Genomic DNA, 17,653 nt, shown 5'->3' with positions numbered 1-17,653 from the left:
CTATATGGGGGGATGCAGGGGGGGCTATTCTATATAGGGGGATGCAGGGGGCTATTCTATATGGGAGGGGGATGCAGGGGGGGTATTCTATATGGGAGAGATGCAGGGGGTATTCTATATGGGAGGGGGATGCAGGGGGGCTATTCTATATGGGAGGGGGATGCGGGGGGGGCTATTCTATATAGGGAGATGTACAGCAGGGGGGCTATTCTATATGGGGGGATGCAGGGGGGGCTATTCTATATGGGGGGATTTATAGATGAGGATGTTGCTGGAGCAAGAAGCCTAAAATGTCTGTCTGACAGATCCCGTGGAGAGGAGTCATGGCCAGAGAAGCCTTCCTGATGACCGGAGCCAGATGGAGAAGAAAAGGAAAAGTGCAGAGAAGACGCCTACTGTGAGTGACAGGATGTAACTGCACTATAATCACCTGTAAGGTCTGCAGAACCTTTATACAGCTGGGATCTGCCTCAGTATCAGGGGTGTCACACTCCTGCCCTCCAGGTGTTGCAAAACTACAATTCCCGTCATGCTTTAGCTGTCCAGGCATGATGGGATTTGTAGTTTTGTAACAGCTGGAGGGACAGAGTGTAACATCTGTGTTCTATTGTCACTGCTTTGGGAGAATATTGGTCTTTAGATAGTGGCTGTTATTTGGTGCCAGTATAGTGGTGTTATCCAGTCACTGTATGGTGAGAGTAGTGGGCATGGTGTGATGGTATAGTGGTATTATCCAGTCACTGTATGGTGAGAGTAGTGGGCATGGTGTGATGGTATAGTGGTATTATCCAGTCACTGTATGGTGAGAGTAGGGGGCATGGTGTGATGGTATAGTGGTATTATCCAGTCACCGTATGGTGGGAGTAGTGGGCATGGTGTGATGGTATTACTCGTATTATTGGTAATTTTAGTGTTGTATATAGTGGATTGTATTCAGTCACAGTGTAGCGGTATTAGTCATTATGTGGTGATAATGGCCGTGCTCATGGTGGGGTGATATTATTTGTTACTTATATACTGTTAGTATAGGAAATATTGGTGGGTTTGCTTAGTGACAGTATGGCAGTAACGTGTACAGTATGGTGATAATATTTGCTTACTGGTGTTAACTATGACAGTGTTATCATGCACAGAAAAAAGATAGATAGATAGATAGATAGATAGATAGGAGATAGATAGATAGATAGATGATAGATAGGAGATAGATAGATAGATAGATAGATAGATAGATAGATAGATAGATAGATAGATAGGAGATAGATAGATAGATAGATAGATAGATAGGAGATAGATAGATAGATAGGAGATAGATAGATAGGAGATAGATAGATAGATAGATAGATAGATAGATAGATAGATAGATAGATAGATAGATAGGAGATAGATAGATAGATAGATAGATAGGGGATAGATAGATAGATAGATAGATAGATAGATAGATAGATAGATAGATAGGAGATAGATAGATAGATAGATAGATAGATAGATAGGAGATAGATACTATAGATAGATAGATAGATATCCAGTAGGAAATGGCTATCTAGCAGCTTATTATGTAGCTTTGACCGCCATTATATGGAGTGCAGACATAGTCAGGATAAAAGGGATTTAAAAAATATAGTAACTTTTGTCCAAAAACAGCACCACCCTGTCCTCAGACTGTGTATGGTTATTACAACTTGGCTCCATTCACTTCAATGGAACTGAGCTGCAATACCTCACACAAACTGAAGAAGAGTGTGGCGCTGTTTCTGGAAGAAGGTGGCCATGTTTTTCTCCTATAAAGGGAATCTGTGAGGTCCGTACCAGGTCTAGGGCTATAAATCTCAGCAGACAGGTGTGAGGAGATATCACTGACCTTTAGTCCAGTGTAAACTTATATAATTGTCCTTTTCATTTCCAACTAAAGTTTCACAACAGCAGCGGCAGCAGCAGCACCCTATAGGTCCATCAGTCAGAGCAGGCAGGGGCGGGGGCAGAAGGTGCTGCTGTGGTTCCACCTCTGTGACACTTCAGCTGGTAATGAAAAGAATGATTATAGAGGTTTACACTGGACTAAAGGTCCAGTCCCTGACCTATACGCTGGGATCTACAGCTGTGTACCTGGTATAGAGCCCACAGGTTTCCTGTAAGGGCACGTTCATACCTAATCAAATGCGGATTTGATGCTTCTTATTTAATCAGTTGAAATGAATGCATATATATGCCGCATCAAATCATCAGCAGATCATGTTATAGCATTATTTTCAGGTGCTGATGGTGGGGTTCACATGTTTAGGGGAGTAGTGGGGACATGGCTAAATGAAGCAGAATTTGCTACAGCTCGTATTTTACACGGCTATCCATGATATATAGGGAAGGATATGGTATGTGGGCTGCTGGGGTTTGATTGCCAGGGCTGATTTTAAGTCCCAGTCCGGCCCTGGGTAGGATGTACCAGCAGAGCATATAGGAACAAACAACCACAGGTAAGACATATAGGGGTAAACTGTGGTGAGCCAATTCATTGTCATGGCAGCCCCAGACCTCTGTGACAGATTGCTTCTACAGCCAACCACAGGTAGGACACAGGTAGGATGTACCAGCAGAGCATAAAGCAACTATAGGAACAGCCAACCACAGGTAGGATACAGGTAGGATGTACCAGCAAAGCATAGATAAAGCAACTATAGGAACAGCCAACCACAGGTAGGACACAGGTAGGATGTACCAGCAGAGCATAGATAAAGCAACTATAGGAACAGCCATCCACAGGTAGGATACAGGTAGGATGTACCAGCAGAGCATAGATAAAGCAACTATAGGAACAGCCAACCACAGGTAGGATACAGGTAGGATGTACCAGCAAAGCATAGATAAAGCATTTATAGGAACAGTCTCCCACAGGTAGGATACAGGTAGGATGTACCAGCAGAGCATAGATAAAGCATTTATAGGAACAGTCTCCCACAGGTAGGATGTACCAGCAGAGCATATAGGAACAAACAACCACAGGTAAGACATATAGGGGTAAACTGTGGTGAGCCAATTCATTGTCATGGCAGCCCCAGACCTCTGTGACAGATTGCTTCTACAGCCAACCACAGGTAGGACACAGGTAGGATGTACCAGCAGAGCATAAAGCAACTATAGGAACAGCCAACCACAGGTAGGATACAGGTAGGATGTACCAGCAAAGCATAGATAAAGCAACTATAGGAACAGCCAACCACAGGTAGGATACAGGTAAGATGTACCAGCAGAGCATAGATGAAGCAACTATAGGACCAGCCAACCACAGGTAGGATACACGTAGGATGTACCAGCAGAGCATAGATAAAGCAACTATAGGAACAGTCTCCCACAGGTAGGATGAACCAGCAGAGTATAAAGCAACTATAGGAACAGCCAACCACAGGTAGGATACAGTTAGGATGTACCAGCAGAGTATAGATAAAGCAACTATAGGAACAGCCATCCACAGGTAGGACACAGGTAGGATGTACCAGCAGAGCATAGATAAAGCAACTATAGGAACAGCCAACCACAGGTAGGATACAGGTAGGATGTACCAGCAGAGCATAGATAAAGCAACTATAGGACCAGCCAACCACAGGTAGGATACAGGTAGGATGTACCAGCAAAGCATAGATAAAGCATTTATAGGAACAGTCTCCCACAGGTAGGATGTACCAGCAGAGCATATAGGAACAAACAACCACAGGTAAGACATATAGGGGTAAACTGTGGTGAGCCAATTCATTGTCATGGCAGCCCCAGACCTCTGTGACAGATTGCTTCTACAGCCAACCACAGGTAGGATGTACCAGCAGAGCATAAAGCAACTATAGGAACAGCCAACCACAGGTAGGATACAGGTAGGATGTACCAGCAGAGTATAGAGAAAGCAACTATAGGAACAGCCAACCACAGGTAGGATACAGGTAGGATGTACCAGCAGAGCATAAAGAACCTATAGGAACAGCCAACCAAAGGTAGGATGTACCAGAAGAGCACAGATAAAGCAACTATAGGAACAGCCATCCACAGGTAGGATACAGGTAGGATGTACCAGAAGAGCACAGATAAAGCAACTATAGGAACAGCCTCCCACAGGTAGGACACAGGTAGGATGTACCAGAAGAGCACAGATAAAGCAACTATAGGAACAGCCAACCACAGGTAGGATACAGGTAGGATGTACCAGCAGAGTATAGAGAAAGCGATTCATTGCAATGCAACAGGAAAAAATGATAGCAACTGTAGGAACAGCCAACCACAGGGTGACAAATAGGGCTATGGAGCGGCTCTGTACACTTATGTGTAGAGAAGAGCTGGGTTGCAATGTAATAACCTAATTTTACCAAAATAACAGTATGGCAGTGGAAATATTGCCAAATGTATTGTGTTTTATTGAAAAGAAATTTTCAGGAAACCCCAACTGAAGGGGAACTATCAACAGGATAAACAAATCTAACCTGCTGACAGCTCCCTAGTGCTCATGAGGAGCTAAGAATAAAGGTATATCCGTTACCTTCATCCTCTGCACCGTTCCCGTGCACGTATAGTATTTCAGTCAGTCTTTCTTCAACTAAAACCAGGAATGGGTTGAAAACACAGGAATTGCTTTTTTGTTACTATGTTAGCTCACTGGGGGAAATACTATGTGTGATGATAGCCTAACTTTACTCCTGTGTCCGGTAAGGGTGTTTGGAGCACTGTCCTGCCCCTAGAGCACCGATCCACCCCTTCTAATGATCATTAGTGGAGCGAGCCGGCTGGGGGTGAGATCGGTGATCTGGGAGTGGGGCAGCGCTCCAAACGGCCTTACGGGACACAGGATTACAGTTAGGCTATGTTTACACATAGTATTTGCCCCAGTGAGCTAACATAGTAACAAAAAAGCAATTCCTGTGTTTTCAACCCATTCCTGTTTTAGTTGAAGAAAGATTGACGGAAATACTATACGTGCACGGGAACGGTGCAGAGGATGAAGGTAACAGATAGCTGCAAAGTAACGGCGCTGAGGAGGAAGGTAAGAGACATACCTTTAATCCCAGCAGCCCATGCACAATAGGGAGGTATCAGTAGGTTAGATCCGTCTATTTGTCTAACCTGCTGAACTTCTATGAAGCTGCTGGTCAGCAATTCCAAAGCTAGCTCTATATTCAGGCACAAAACATAAGATCATTGGAATCAAAAGAAACTTGGAAGAAGAGAATAGAATGTATGCTATCATAATAGGAACAGGCAACCTCAGGGCACTCTCTTACGTGAAGTACAACTCGATTGTTGGATCTTACCATAGCATTTAGGTTTTGGTGGGTGCTAAGGACACCTTTTGGTCTTCCAGTGGTTCCGCTGGTATAAACAATCATAGCGCCCCTTTCCTTCCAATCCAGGTCAAAATGTTGGGCTTCCAAATGTATCATTCCCTCAGTAGTGTTGTGCTGTGCAAAACTAGGTACAGTAATGTTTGCAATCTCCAATTTCTCTGCCAAAGGTGCAATGAAATCAGTGTATGTTGCATCTGAAACAACCAGTGCACTCCGAGAATCCTTCAAAATGTACTCCAGCTCAACAAGTGGATGATTTTTATAAAGTGGGACTGCAATGGCACCACTCATCCAGGCTGCCCACTGACACACCACATAGGAGGCATCATTAGGGCAAATGAAGGACACTCTTTCTGGAGGAACATCATTTCTCGGGTTACCCAATAAACGGGTTATTTCTGTAGACAGGGCAAAGCTTCTGAGGTATAAATCCTGGTAACTGTGACGTCCATGTTGGTCAACCAGTGCTGTTCTGTTACTAAAGGCTGGTGCTTTATAAAACACTGGAGCACAAGGCTGGGGCTGGCTTGGGACAGAAGTGTGAAGGGAGCAGAAGAGAGTACGGAGACAGGGGAGTCTTACTGAGGATTTGATGAGACGATATCCTCCAGTCATTTCGCCTCACTTCCTACAGTGGAACAGAGGCTTAAATAAAGAGGAAGGGTAGAGCATGAAGAGTTTATGTCACTTCTTAAAAACCAGAAGCATGATGAGCAGGTGAAGATGAGCAATTTGTTCACACTGGTAAAAAAATAAGTGAAAAAAGTTACTTGGTTTTGTAATACATCTGATAGGGTGGCTACATTTTCAGTATATGCCAACATATATCAAGGTACAGTATACCCATGCCAGGTCCATTGAGTTCAATTTACCAACTGCAATATATACTTCATGAGACAAAAATGGGACCACCTGAGCTATGTATTCCCATAAGATTACAGTATACACTTGGAAAAGGGCAACATGACTACATCGTTTGCTCCATTGCAAGTGACCTCATAAGTGACCACTTGAGAATTAGACCAGAATTCATACTCTGCAATAGACTTCATCTTTACAACTGGGATCTCATCTTCTCCTCTCTTTTGTCCACAGGTATGTCAGCCATTGCTCCACTACTACCCATCCCATTCTAACAGACTCTGCCATTTGTATCTGCTCTGTGTATTTTGGTATGTCAGCCATTGCTCCACTACTACCCATCCCATTCTAACAGACTCTGCCATTTGTATCTGCTCTGTGTATTTTGGTATGTCAGCCATTGAGACAGGGTATGTGCACACTGAGCAATTCTAGCGGAATTCTGCCCAAATTCCGCCATAAAAAGCGGGCGGAATCCGCGTGGAATTCCGCCCGTGTAAATGCAACATTGCTCTTTCCATAGAGAACAATGGGATTTCCGACTGCCCGTGCACACAGAGTAAATTTCCGTTCGGAATTCTGCGCGGATTCCGCGCAGAATCCGCATTCCGCCCAAAGAATGTACATGTCAATTCTTTGGGTGGATTCCGCTAGAGGAATCCTATAGAAGTCAATGGGGGTTGAATTCTGCTGGTAATTCCGCTTGCATTCCGCGCGGATTCCGCTCAAATTCTGCCAGAGCAGAATAGGAGAGGAATTTCAAGCAGAAGTCTTTCAGCTACAATTCCTCGAGAATTGCTCAGTGTGCAAGGGCCCTTACTATCGCCCTCATCAAATTCTGCTTTGCTGTTCTGTATCTGTTTTGTGTCTAGTATGCTTCACTGATTTTTATTACCCCTCATTTAGCCTTGTTTGTAACATCCCACTAGCCCTGTGCCCTCTGATAGCCTCACTCATACCACTAATCACCCCTCCCAAATTGACACCTGGGCCTGACTTCAGCCTTTTGGAGTTAGTTAATCATAGCCATACAAATATAAGAGTGGGCACACTGATCTTTTGAATACTCCATCGTTTGCTCCATCGCAAGTGACCTCATAAGTGACCACTTGAGAATTAGACCAGAATGAAACCATAAGAAACCTCTGAGGAAAAACCTGTAAGTAGTGCACATGTATTCCATAGACCTAGTAACCACTTAATACATTTTTACTATTTTCATCATGCTTTTTATCTCTCTATATCTGCTAATCCTATGTCTACATACCTATCCCCCACCCATTCCCCCTGTGGACTCTGTCCACATCAGCCCCTCTCTCCTTCCGTCACCCATGTACTGTTCACACTCACTCTTTACCTTCCTGAACCCCCATCACCTTTGTTTCTCCAAGGTGCAGCACAGAAACCGTCCTCATAAGTCACTAAATTATCTACTATCTATCACAATTCTCCTCCTTGCAGCAGGAGACATTTCTCCTAAACCCTGGTCCTCCCTCTTTCACTAACAGCTTCTCTTCTCCTACCTCCTTCAGAAACCCTCATAACCTGGTTAGGATCCGTTGCTTGCAGGATCCCATCTCCAGTAACTGTGCTCTCTGGAACGCCCGGTCTGTCTGTAACAGAAGTTCATGACATGTTTATCAATAAATCACTCGATCTGCTGGCTCTTACGGAAACATGGCTACAAGAGTCAGACACGGCCTCACCCGCCGCTCTGACCCATGGTGGCTTACACCTTTCCCATACCCCTAGACCTGATAACAGACATGGCGGAGGAGTGGGTGTACTTCTCTCCCCAGACTGCACTTACCAGGTCATTCCCCCTGAGCCCTCTCTCTCATTCTCCTCTTTTGAAGTTTACACCGTACGACTTTTCCGTCCATTTTCCCTGAGAGTCGCAGTCCTCTAACGCCCCCCCTGGCTCACCTACTAAGTTTCTTGATCACTTCTCTACCTGGCTTCCTTACTTTCTATCTTCTGATATTCCTGTTCTAATCATGGGCGATTTTAACAACCCAATCTCCCCATCAGCCGCTCAGTTTCTCTCTCTAACCTCCTCCCTTGGCCTAACTTAGCATTCTAAGGGCCCTTTTACACAGAAAGATTAACTGACAGATTATCTGCCAAAGATTTGAAGCCAAAACCAGGAACAGACTATAAACAGAGATCAGGTCATACATGAAAGCCTGAGCTTTCTCCTCTTTTCAAATCCAGTCCTGGCTTTGGCTTCAAATCTTTGGCAGATAATCTGTCAGATAATCTTTCTGTGTAAAACAGCCCTAACTCTCCCACCCACAAGGGTGGGAATACCCTGGACCTGGTCTTCTCCAGATTTTGCCCAGTTTCCCACTTTTCTAACTTTACCACTGACCTCTCAGACCATAACTTCCTCTCCTTTATCATAACAAATTCTCGACCTCCTCTTGGCACCCCGACCTCACTCACATATAGGAACTTACGTGCTATAGACACCCAACAACTGCTAGATACTGTACAGTCATCATTGCCCCCCACCTCTTCCCTCTCCTGTCCTAATTTGGCTGCCAAACAATACCACGACACCCTCAAACCCACCCTGGACAAACTTGCACCCCCTATACCCCAAACAGCCCGACACAGACGGCCACAACCCTGGCACACATCCAGAACTCGTTTTCTTAGACGGTGTTCTAGGTGTGCTGAACGTCTGTGGAGGAAATCCAAGACAACAGCCAACCTTCTACATTACAAGTTTATGCTTAGACGCTACTACTCGGCTCTTCATTCTGCTAAGCAATCCTACTTTACCATAGTGATCTCATCTCTTTCCCATAACCCAAAACGCCTCTTTGATACCCTCAACTCTCTCCTTAAACTCAAAGTTCAGACACCCATAACTAACCTCTGTGCTGAAGACTTAGCCAACTACTTCAAGGACAAAATAGACACAATCCGCCAGGAGATCATCTCCCAGTCCCCAGGTAATATTAATTCACTTCTCATTCATTCATTCATTCACTTCTCATTCTCCTGGATCTATCTGCAGCTTTTGACACTGTAGACCACCAGCTCCTCCTCTCCACGCTCCGCTCTATCGGCCTCAAGCTCAAAAACTCAACCTTGCTAAGACTGAGCTTCTTGTCTTCCCTCCCTCTGCTAAACACCCTCCACCTGACATCTCCATCTCTGTCTGTGGTGCGACCATAACCCCTACACAACAAGCCCGCTGCCTTGGGGTTATGTTTGACTCAGATCTTTCCTTCACTCCTCACATTAAATCTCTTTCACGTTCCTGTAATCTGCATCTAAAAAACATCTCTAAAATCCGTCTCTTCCTTCCTGTCGAATCTGCTAAAACTCTTATTGTCGCTCTGATTCATTCCCGTCTTGACTACTGCAATTCCTTACTAATCGGCCTTCCTTCCTCTAAACTCTCCTCTCTCCAGTCCATTCTCAATGCAGCGGCCAGGCTCATCTCCATGTCCAGCCGCTATACCGATGCCCCCCCCCCCCCCCCCCCTCCCCTGTGCCAGTCACTACACTGGCTCCCTATTAAACACATGATACAATACAAAGTCCTCCTGCTCACCCACAAGGCTCTCCACAGTGCTGCACCTCCCTATATCTCCTCCCTCATCTCTGTCTACCGCCCTACCCGTGCCTTACGCTCCTCTAATGGCTTAAGACTAACATCCACCTTAATCCGCACCTCTCACTTCCGTCTCCAGGACTTCACCCGAGCTGCACCAGTTCTATGGAATGCATTACCTAAGACTGTCAGACTCACCTCCAATACACAAAGTTTCAAACGAGCCCTCAAAACTCATTTGTTCAAGCAGGCTTACCAGGTTCCCTATTTTTGACTGCTACTCTAACCCCCCCCCCCACACACACACACACGCACCAAGCATTTAAGCACTTAGACCTGTGCACGCAGGCATTGGCTGGTGACAGGTTCACCCACCCTTACTTGCACTTATTTATAAAGATGGCCGGACCATAAGAACAATGAAACACTTTGCCTCTCTGCCATTCTGTCTCGCACCCCCTCTTGATAGTGTGTAAGCTCATGCATGCGAGCAGGGATCTCACTCCTCATGTATGGATAATTATATGTATCTCTCTGTAATGTCTGATTTCTGTCTATGTATGTACCCCCAGAATTGTAAAGTGCTGCGGAATCTGTTGGCGCTATATAAATAAAAATTATTATTATTATTATTATGGAGTCCGCTCAGCTATGCCATGCTATATACTGGCATACTATTCTGCAAAGTATACCCTGCATATAGGATCCTTGCTACATGTGAACCTACTCAACACAACTTCTGTCTCCTGATCTACAGTACTGTACCTGTCAGTCTGAGCTCCTTTACCTGATAGTCTGTGCTCCTCTGACAGGTACTGGAGCGCAGACTGACAGGTACAGGAGCACAAACTGATAGGCAGAGGAGCACAGACTGACAGATACAGGAGAACAGATTGCGCTCCTGTAGCTGTCAGCCTGTGCTCCTGTAGCTGTCATTCTGTGCCCCTACACCTGTCAGCCTGTGCCCCTGCACCTGTCAGCCTGTGCCCCCCTGACAGGTACAGAAGAGCAGACTGACAGGCAGTGGAGCACAGACTGACAGGCAGTGGAGCACAGACTGACAGGCAGTGGAGCACAGACTGACAGGCAGTGGAGCACAGACTGACAGGCAGTGGAGCACAGACTGACAGGCAGTGGAGCACTGATTGTTCTCCTGTAGCTGTCAATCTGTCAATCCTGAACCTGTAAGTCTACGCTCCTGTACCTGTCAGTCTGCGCTCCACTGCCGGTCAGCCTGCGCCCCTGTACCTGTCAGCCTGCGCCCCTGCATCTGTCGGCCTGCGCCCCTGCATCTGTCGGCCTGCGCCCCTGCATCTGTCGGCCTGCGCCCCTGCATCTGTCGGCCTGCGTTCCTGCACCTGTCGGCCTGCGTTCCTGTACCTGTCGGCCTGCGCCCCTGTACCTGTCGGCCTGCGCCCCTGTACCTGTCGGCCTGCGCCCCTGTACCTGTCGGCCTGCGCCCCTGTACCTGTCGGCCTGCGCCCCTGTACCTGTCGGCCTGCGCCCCTGTACCTGTCGGCCTGCGCCCCTGTACCTGTCGGCCTGCGCCCCTGTACCTGTCGGCCTGCGCTCCTGTACCTGTCGGCCTGTCCCCCTGTATCTGTCAGCCTGTCCCCCTGTATCTGTCAGCCTGTCCCCCTGTATCTGCCAGCCTGTGCCCCTGTACCTGTCCCCCTGTATCTGTCAGCCTGTCCCCCTGTATCTGTCAGCCTGTCCCCCTGTACCTGTCAGCCTGCGCCCCTGTACCTGTCAGCCTGCGCCCCTGTACCTGTCAGCCTGCGCCCCTGTATCTGTCAGCCTGCGCCCCTGTATCTGTCAGCCTGTGCCCCTGTACCTGTCAGCCTGTGCCCCTGTACCTGTCAGCCTGCGCCCCTGTACCTGTCAGCCTGCGCCCCTGTACCTGTCAGCCTGCGCCCCTGTACCTGTCAGCCTGTGCCCCTGTACCTGTCAGCCTGTGCCCCTGTACCTGCCAGCCTGTGCCCCTGTACCTGCCAGCCTGTGCCCCTGCCAGCCTGTGCCTCTGTACCTGCCAGCCTGTGCCCCTGTACCTGTCAGCCTGCGTTCCTGTACCTGTCAGCCTGTGCCCCTGTATCTGTCAGCCTGTGCCCCTGTACCTGCCAGCCTGTGCCCCTGTACCTGCCAGCCTGTGCCCCTGTACCTGCCAGCCTGTGCCCCTGTACCTGCCAGCCTGTGCCCCTGTACCTGCCAGCCTGTGCCCCTGTACCTGTCAGCCTGTGCCCCTGCCAGCCTGTGCCTCTGTACCTGCCAGCCTGTGCCCCTGTACCTCTCAGCCTGCGTTCCTGTACCTGTCAGCCTGTGCCCCTGTACCTGTCAGCCTGTGCCCCTGTACCTGTCAGCCTGTGCCCCTGTACCTGCCAGCCTGTGCCCCTGTACCTGCCAGCCTGTGCCCCTGTACCTGTCAGCCTGTGCCCCTGCCAGCCTGTGCCTCTGTACCTGCCAGCCTGTGCCCCTGTACCTGTCAGCCTGCGTTCCTGTACCTGTCAGCCTGTGCTCCTGAGCTGCTTTCCCTGCTCTGAGTGTACCTGTCATCTCCCATAGTAACAGTAGATTCTGTATAAGTACAGCATACATCCATTCATAGAGCTGCAATCATTTTGTGTTGTACCTTTGTTATCCCCAGTAAATGTTGCAGCCAGCACCTCACTGTCCTGTATATCGGGCTGGTGGGCGGGACTCCCTTTTGATGACGTCTGCCCTTTCTCTCTGTCCCACGCAGCCTTCCCTTACTACCCACAATCCTCTCCAACCCAAAGTGAGCTTAGAAGAAGGACCAATCAGAGCCCTGCAGGCTCTGACACCCCCCCTCCCATACTAACTAATGAGCATAGGGAAGCTCCTGAGGACTCCAGGCAGGAGTAGTAGCTAGAGGCAGGCACAGCAGGGGAGTAGTGACCAGGGTAAATAGCATAAAAAACATTGATGTGATTTATATCCAGTACTTTCTCCCATCATTCTTTGACTGTCTCCAAGTAATGTATCTGCACTCCCATCATGCTGTGTCACTTTCAAAGCATAATGGGAGTGGTAGTCCTGCTACAGCAGCAGGAAACTCATCTAATTACATATATTTCTGTAACTTCTACTACAGCCAAGTTATCTGCAGCTATAGCAGGACTACCAATCCCATCATGCTCTGAAAGTGACAGCAGGATAGGAGTGGTAGTCCTGCTACAGCAGCAGGCACCTAATCTAATTACATATACATCTCTGTAACTTCTACTACAGCCAGGTTATGTGCAGCTATAGCAGGACTACCAATTCCATCATGCTCTGAAAGTGACAGCAGGATAGGAGTGGTAGTCCTGCTACAGCAGCAGGAACCTCATCTAATTACATATATTTCTGTAACTTCTACTACAGCCAGGTTATGTGCAGCTATAGCAGGACTACCAATCCCACCATTACAGTTGCGGATACCTCACCTAATTACATACTGTATATATCTCTGTAAATTTTACAGCCAAGTTATCTGCAGCTATAACAGGACTACCACTCCTATCCTGCTGTCACTTTCAGAGCATGATGGGATTGGTAGTCCTGCTATAGCTGCAGATAACTTGGCTGTAGAAGTTACAGAGATATATATGTAATTAGATTAGGTGCCTGCTGCTGTAGCAGGACTACCACTCCTATCCTGCTGTCATTTTCAGAGCAGTCTTGCTAGAGCTGGGGATGACAGGCGCATGCAGTAGCCGCTAGTGCAGCAGACAAGAGTGCCCTCTACTTATTACTATTTTTTTTTCTCTTTCTTTTTTGTCCTTCAGATGCCAGTATCCTGAGGATAGCAGATTTGGTGGACCACATCCGTGATCAGCAGATGAATGAGGGTGCAGGGTGTTTTTATTTCATTTAAAAACGTTTTTGTTTTTTTAACTTAGTAGTGGAAGTTGTCCTATAGGCAGCATCTGCTACTAAGCTGGGGCTAGTGACAGCCTGTAAAATGGCTAGCACTAAACTCTGCATTATTACCCCAGTACCCACCAATACTGGTTACCAGCAATCCCAGAGCATCAACAAATGTGCTCCTGGTCTGGACGGTGGCATCCTAGTATAATTAGGTTGGGAAGGTCCTGTCCTGGTGTTATTAGGCTGCTGTTTGGCTTTACCTGGCTGCTTGCGCAATAGAGGAAAACCCCACAGGTTAGGGCTGGACAATTAATCAAATTTATGCCATTAATTCACTCAGCAACTGCTGCACGATTTACACTTTTGCGAAAATTGCACATTTGATTTTGGCCCCACCTCTAACACAAGAGCGGGAAGTGCAGGCTGTATTGTACTTGAAAAAACAGAGTTCCAGTGCTGTTAGTCTAGGGCCCACGTGTCAAACTCAGGCTCTTACAGCAACTACAATGCCCATCATGAGAATTGTAGTTTTGCAACAGCTGGAGGGCCTGAGTGTGACATCCCTGGTCTAGGGAAAGGGGGCTCAGTGGTGATTGCACTGACAGGGAAGGACGGCCTGTGCAGATACAGCTGCAGCCGCCTCTCTCCTCTGCCCTTTGTCTGTTTATTAATCTGGGTATCTCCTACCAGCTCTCCAGTATAGTAGTGAAGGTCATGAGCGACTTCTAATACAACTGCACTGATCTCTTATAGAGATTAGTGCAGTACATACATATTGCATTGATCAATGAGATCAGTGATCCATTGCTAAGGGTTGTTGGAGCCCATAGCAGTGGAGTGCCAAGTCTGGATCAAAGGCTTTTCAGCGCAGAGCCCCAGCCCGGCAACAAACATGGATAGTCCCTCCGCGATTGCATCTCAGGAGGGCAATTTCACCACTTTACCACCACTGATGTGGGGGAAAAGCCATTTAAATGCAGCTGTCAGCTGCATCATCCTCTGATGTCATGGAGGTTTGGCTGGATCTTGTCTCTGAGCTCTTGCCCCACCCCTCAATTGGTATTACAATCTGTGTCAGTCCCTCCACCCTCTCCCTGTCATATACATTTATGTTAGGACATTTAGGGAGAGAAATATGCATTTATAGCATTCTGCCTTGTGCTGAGCATTATCAAGGTAGAAGAGCTGACAAGGAATGAAAGCAGCAGGTGCTGAAATAGTCTGCAGTGAAGTGAGATGTTCTGTAACAGCACTGGGTGGGGTACAAGTAGGAGTGCTGTAGGAGGGAAGTAGGCAGGGTAGGAGGATTTTGATGAACAGATGAGGGAAAGTAATGCATTTTGGGAAGAACAGCCACAAAATACAGAATTAAGACCCTAAAAACAAATGGAGTTGTGGTGGTTTCACAACTGGGGCAGACAATTAAAAGACAACTCCCACGAAATTTTTTTTTAGCTTATTTAACACACATTATATATAGTTATATAACTTTGTAATGTGGTTAAATACCCGGTCTGGCCCCCTTCCCCCACTTTCGGACCCCCGACCCCCCCGCCCGGAAGTTAAAGAATCTATACATTACCTATTACGATCGTCACGGTCCTCTTCTCCCGGGCGGCATCTGGTGACGACGACGTCAGAGCCGGGGGGGCAGTCCGGGTCTTCTTCCTCCTCGGCGTCTTCATAGAGAGTGAATGGGACGGAAAAGGCTGCTGGTGCACATGCGCACCAGCAGCCTTTTCATTGGCTGGAGCGCATCACATGGCTTCCAGCTTGCTCAGCCCTGATTGGCTGAGGTTGCTGGAAGCCATGTGATGCGCTCCAGCCAATGAAAAAAAGGCAGCCGGTGCGCCTTTTCCATCCCCAGGACCCGGAAGTCAGAGACATCGCTGGATGGCGGTGACGGTGAGGTGGACAGCGGGCGAATGGAGTGGCGCTCGTCACCGGAGGGATGGTGAGTATGGTGTCTGTGTTTTTTTTTTTTTGGGGGGGGGGGGGGGTGTCCCACTGGAGTTGTCCTTTAAGCAATGCTATTTGCTGCTTTTAATTTTTTTTTTTTTAACTGATGTTGGAGTACCCCAGTAAAGGTGGCTATACACCTTCCTTAAAGTCACTGTACCACCAGTCCCAGGCTGAAGCACTGGAGGCGGGCTGACCCACCCTTAGTGGAAGGAAACCCCCGCCCCTCTATGATAGGGTTCCATTGATTCTAATGGAGTCACGTCATGGAGGGGCTCGGGTTTCTTCCCACTAAGGGTGGGTCGGCCCGCCTCCAGTGCTTCAGCCTGGGCCTGGTGGTACAGTCACTTTAAGTGTCGCTCAGCTGACCGCTCCCGTCCTTACCATTCACTTGAACACCAAGCGTACATGTGTTCCCTAGGGGAGGAATAAGCTGCCATCAGACAGCTCTGGCTTCAGTTTATCTCTCAAGAACAAAGGGGTTAAGCAATGAAAATCTATCATGCATGACCAATGGTGTAGCATTCAGCTATCTTCATTGTTCCATAGAGAATGAATTGAGCTGTGCCACACATGCATATCTGGGTCCCCAGTAGTCGGACCCACAGCAAAGTGTTAGTTATACCTGATCCTGTGCATACTCTAGATAGGAATATCCCTTTAAAGAGTTTAGCCAGGATTTGAAAAAAACTGACCCTTTCTTGTAAAAAGTGCATCCTACTTGTACTCAGGTTGTGTGTGGTATTGCAATCAAGCTCTACTGTCTTTAATAGTGTTGTACTGGAAGAAAGCGGACATATTCAAGCCTAGATAAGAAGGACAAGTGACCATAGGAGATCAATAGATTTGTAGTATTTTGTATCATTTTATTGAAGCCAACAAATCAGATTGTTCCCACCCATATTTTCCTGCAGTTAAATATTTTGTTATGCTTGCTGGTATGTTTTGTTTGTTTGTTACATTGGTATGGTATAGGATGTGGGACCGCTCCACTTACAATGGGCTGATGTAGCCTCTACATTGCCTTGGTGGAAATAGTATAACTTAGGACATAGCGCTAGTATTTCTTGTGCTCCTTCGTCCACACACCTCAGCTGTTACGGATACAGATGGTAACTACATTTTAGGCTGGGTTTACACTGCTTTTTTAAAATCCATTCTTTTCACCTGATTTATGCAAAAAATGGATGAAACAACAGATGCATTTGTATGTTTTTCCATTGACATCCATTATAAAAAAAAAATATCTGCAACTGTTTTTTTGGGGTCCATGTTATTGGGTCCATGTCCTTTTTTTGCAGCACAGATCACACTCCTGTACACATGTGAGCAGGGCCATTGAAATGCATTGGTCCTATGTTCTATCCACTATTGCTGACAGAATTAGGGACATGTGAATGAGGCCTAACCCCTAATGGTGAATCGCTGAAAGCTGGGCTTTCTATGGGGCTACACAGTCTATATTCCTGGAAGAAAGTGTGTAAAACTTGCCCTCTTTATATTGCTATATGGATGTATGTTAGTTAAAAGTTTAACCCCTATTTAGTATCTCTGTATTAACCCTTTGAGGACATAGCCCAAAATGACCCAGTGGACCACACCAATTTTCATTTTTGCGCTTTCGTTTTTTCCTCCTCTCCTAAGAGCTCTAGCATTTTCATTTTTCTATCTACAGGGCCATGTAAGGGCTTGTTTTTTTCAAGAGTGGTTGTACTTTGTAATGGCGTCTTTCATTCTACCATAACATGAATGGCAGAACCCCCAAAATATTATTTCTGAAGATATAAATTGGAAAAAAGAATGCAATATGGTAACTTTTGGGGGGTTCCTGTGTCTATTTAATGCACTCTACGGTTTCAGCAACATGATACCATTGTTCTATAGGTCAGTCCGAACACAACCATATGCAGGTTTACACAGATTTTCTAATGTTATTTTTTTTTATATGAAATCATTTTTTTTGCAATTAATTATTAATAGAATGGGCCTATTGTGACTCAAATAATGGCTTTAGTTTTTTACCTACGGGGCTGTATGGGGTGTCAATTTTTGCACCATGATCTCTAATTTTTATTAATACCAT

At 46.8% G+C, this 17,653-nt stretch overlaps 1 protein-coding gene across 2 annotated transcripts in view; it reads right to left on the bottom strand.

The window, feature by feature from the left end:
* Positions 1–12,441, bottom strand: part of ACSF3 (acyl-CoA synthetase family member 3) — a 50,843-nt gene extending 38,402 nt beyond the window's left edge. Inside the window, exons 1-3 of one of the 2 annotated variants that reach the window (XM_069966051.1) lie at positions 12,371–12,428; positions 7,700–7,789; positions 5,283–6,056 (exon numbers count right to left, since the gene is read on the bottom strand). In XM_069966051.1, the coding sequence (XP_069822152.1) occupies positions 5,283–5,930 (648 nt within the window). In that variant the 5' untranslated portion in view covers positions 5,931–6,056; positions 7,700–7,789; positions 12,371–12,428. Of the gene's footprint in view, positions 1–5,282; positions 6,057–7,699; positions 7,790–12,370 lie in introns of both variants that reach the window. The other variant, XM_069966050.1, reaches the window with a different exon arrangement.
* Positions 12,442–17,653: the final 5,212 nt, after the last annotated feature.

This window comes from Dendropsophus ebraccatus, chromosome 4, assembly GCF_027789765.1.
Source record: "Dendropsophus ebraccatus isolate aDenEbr1 chromosome 4, aDenEbr1.pat, whole genome shotgun sequence".
Lineage (NCBI taxonomy): Eukaryota > Metazoa > Chordata > Amphibia > Anura > Hylidae > Dendropsophus > Dendropsophus ebraccatus.
This window is presented reverse-complemented; position numbering and strand designations above follow the sequence as displayed.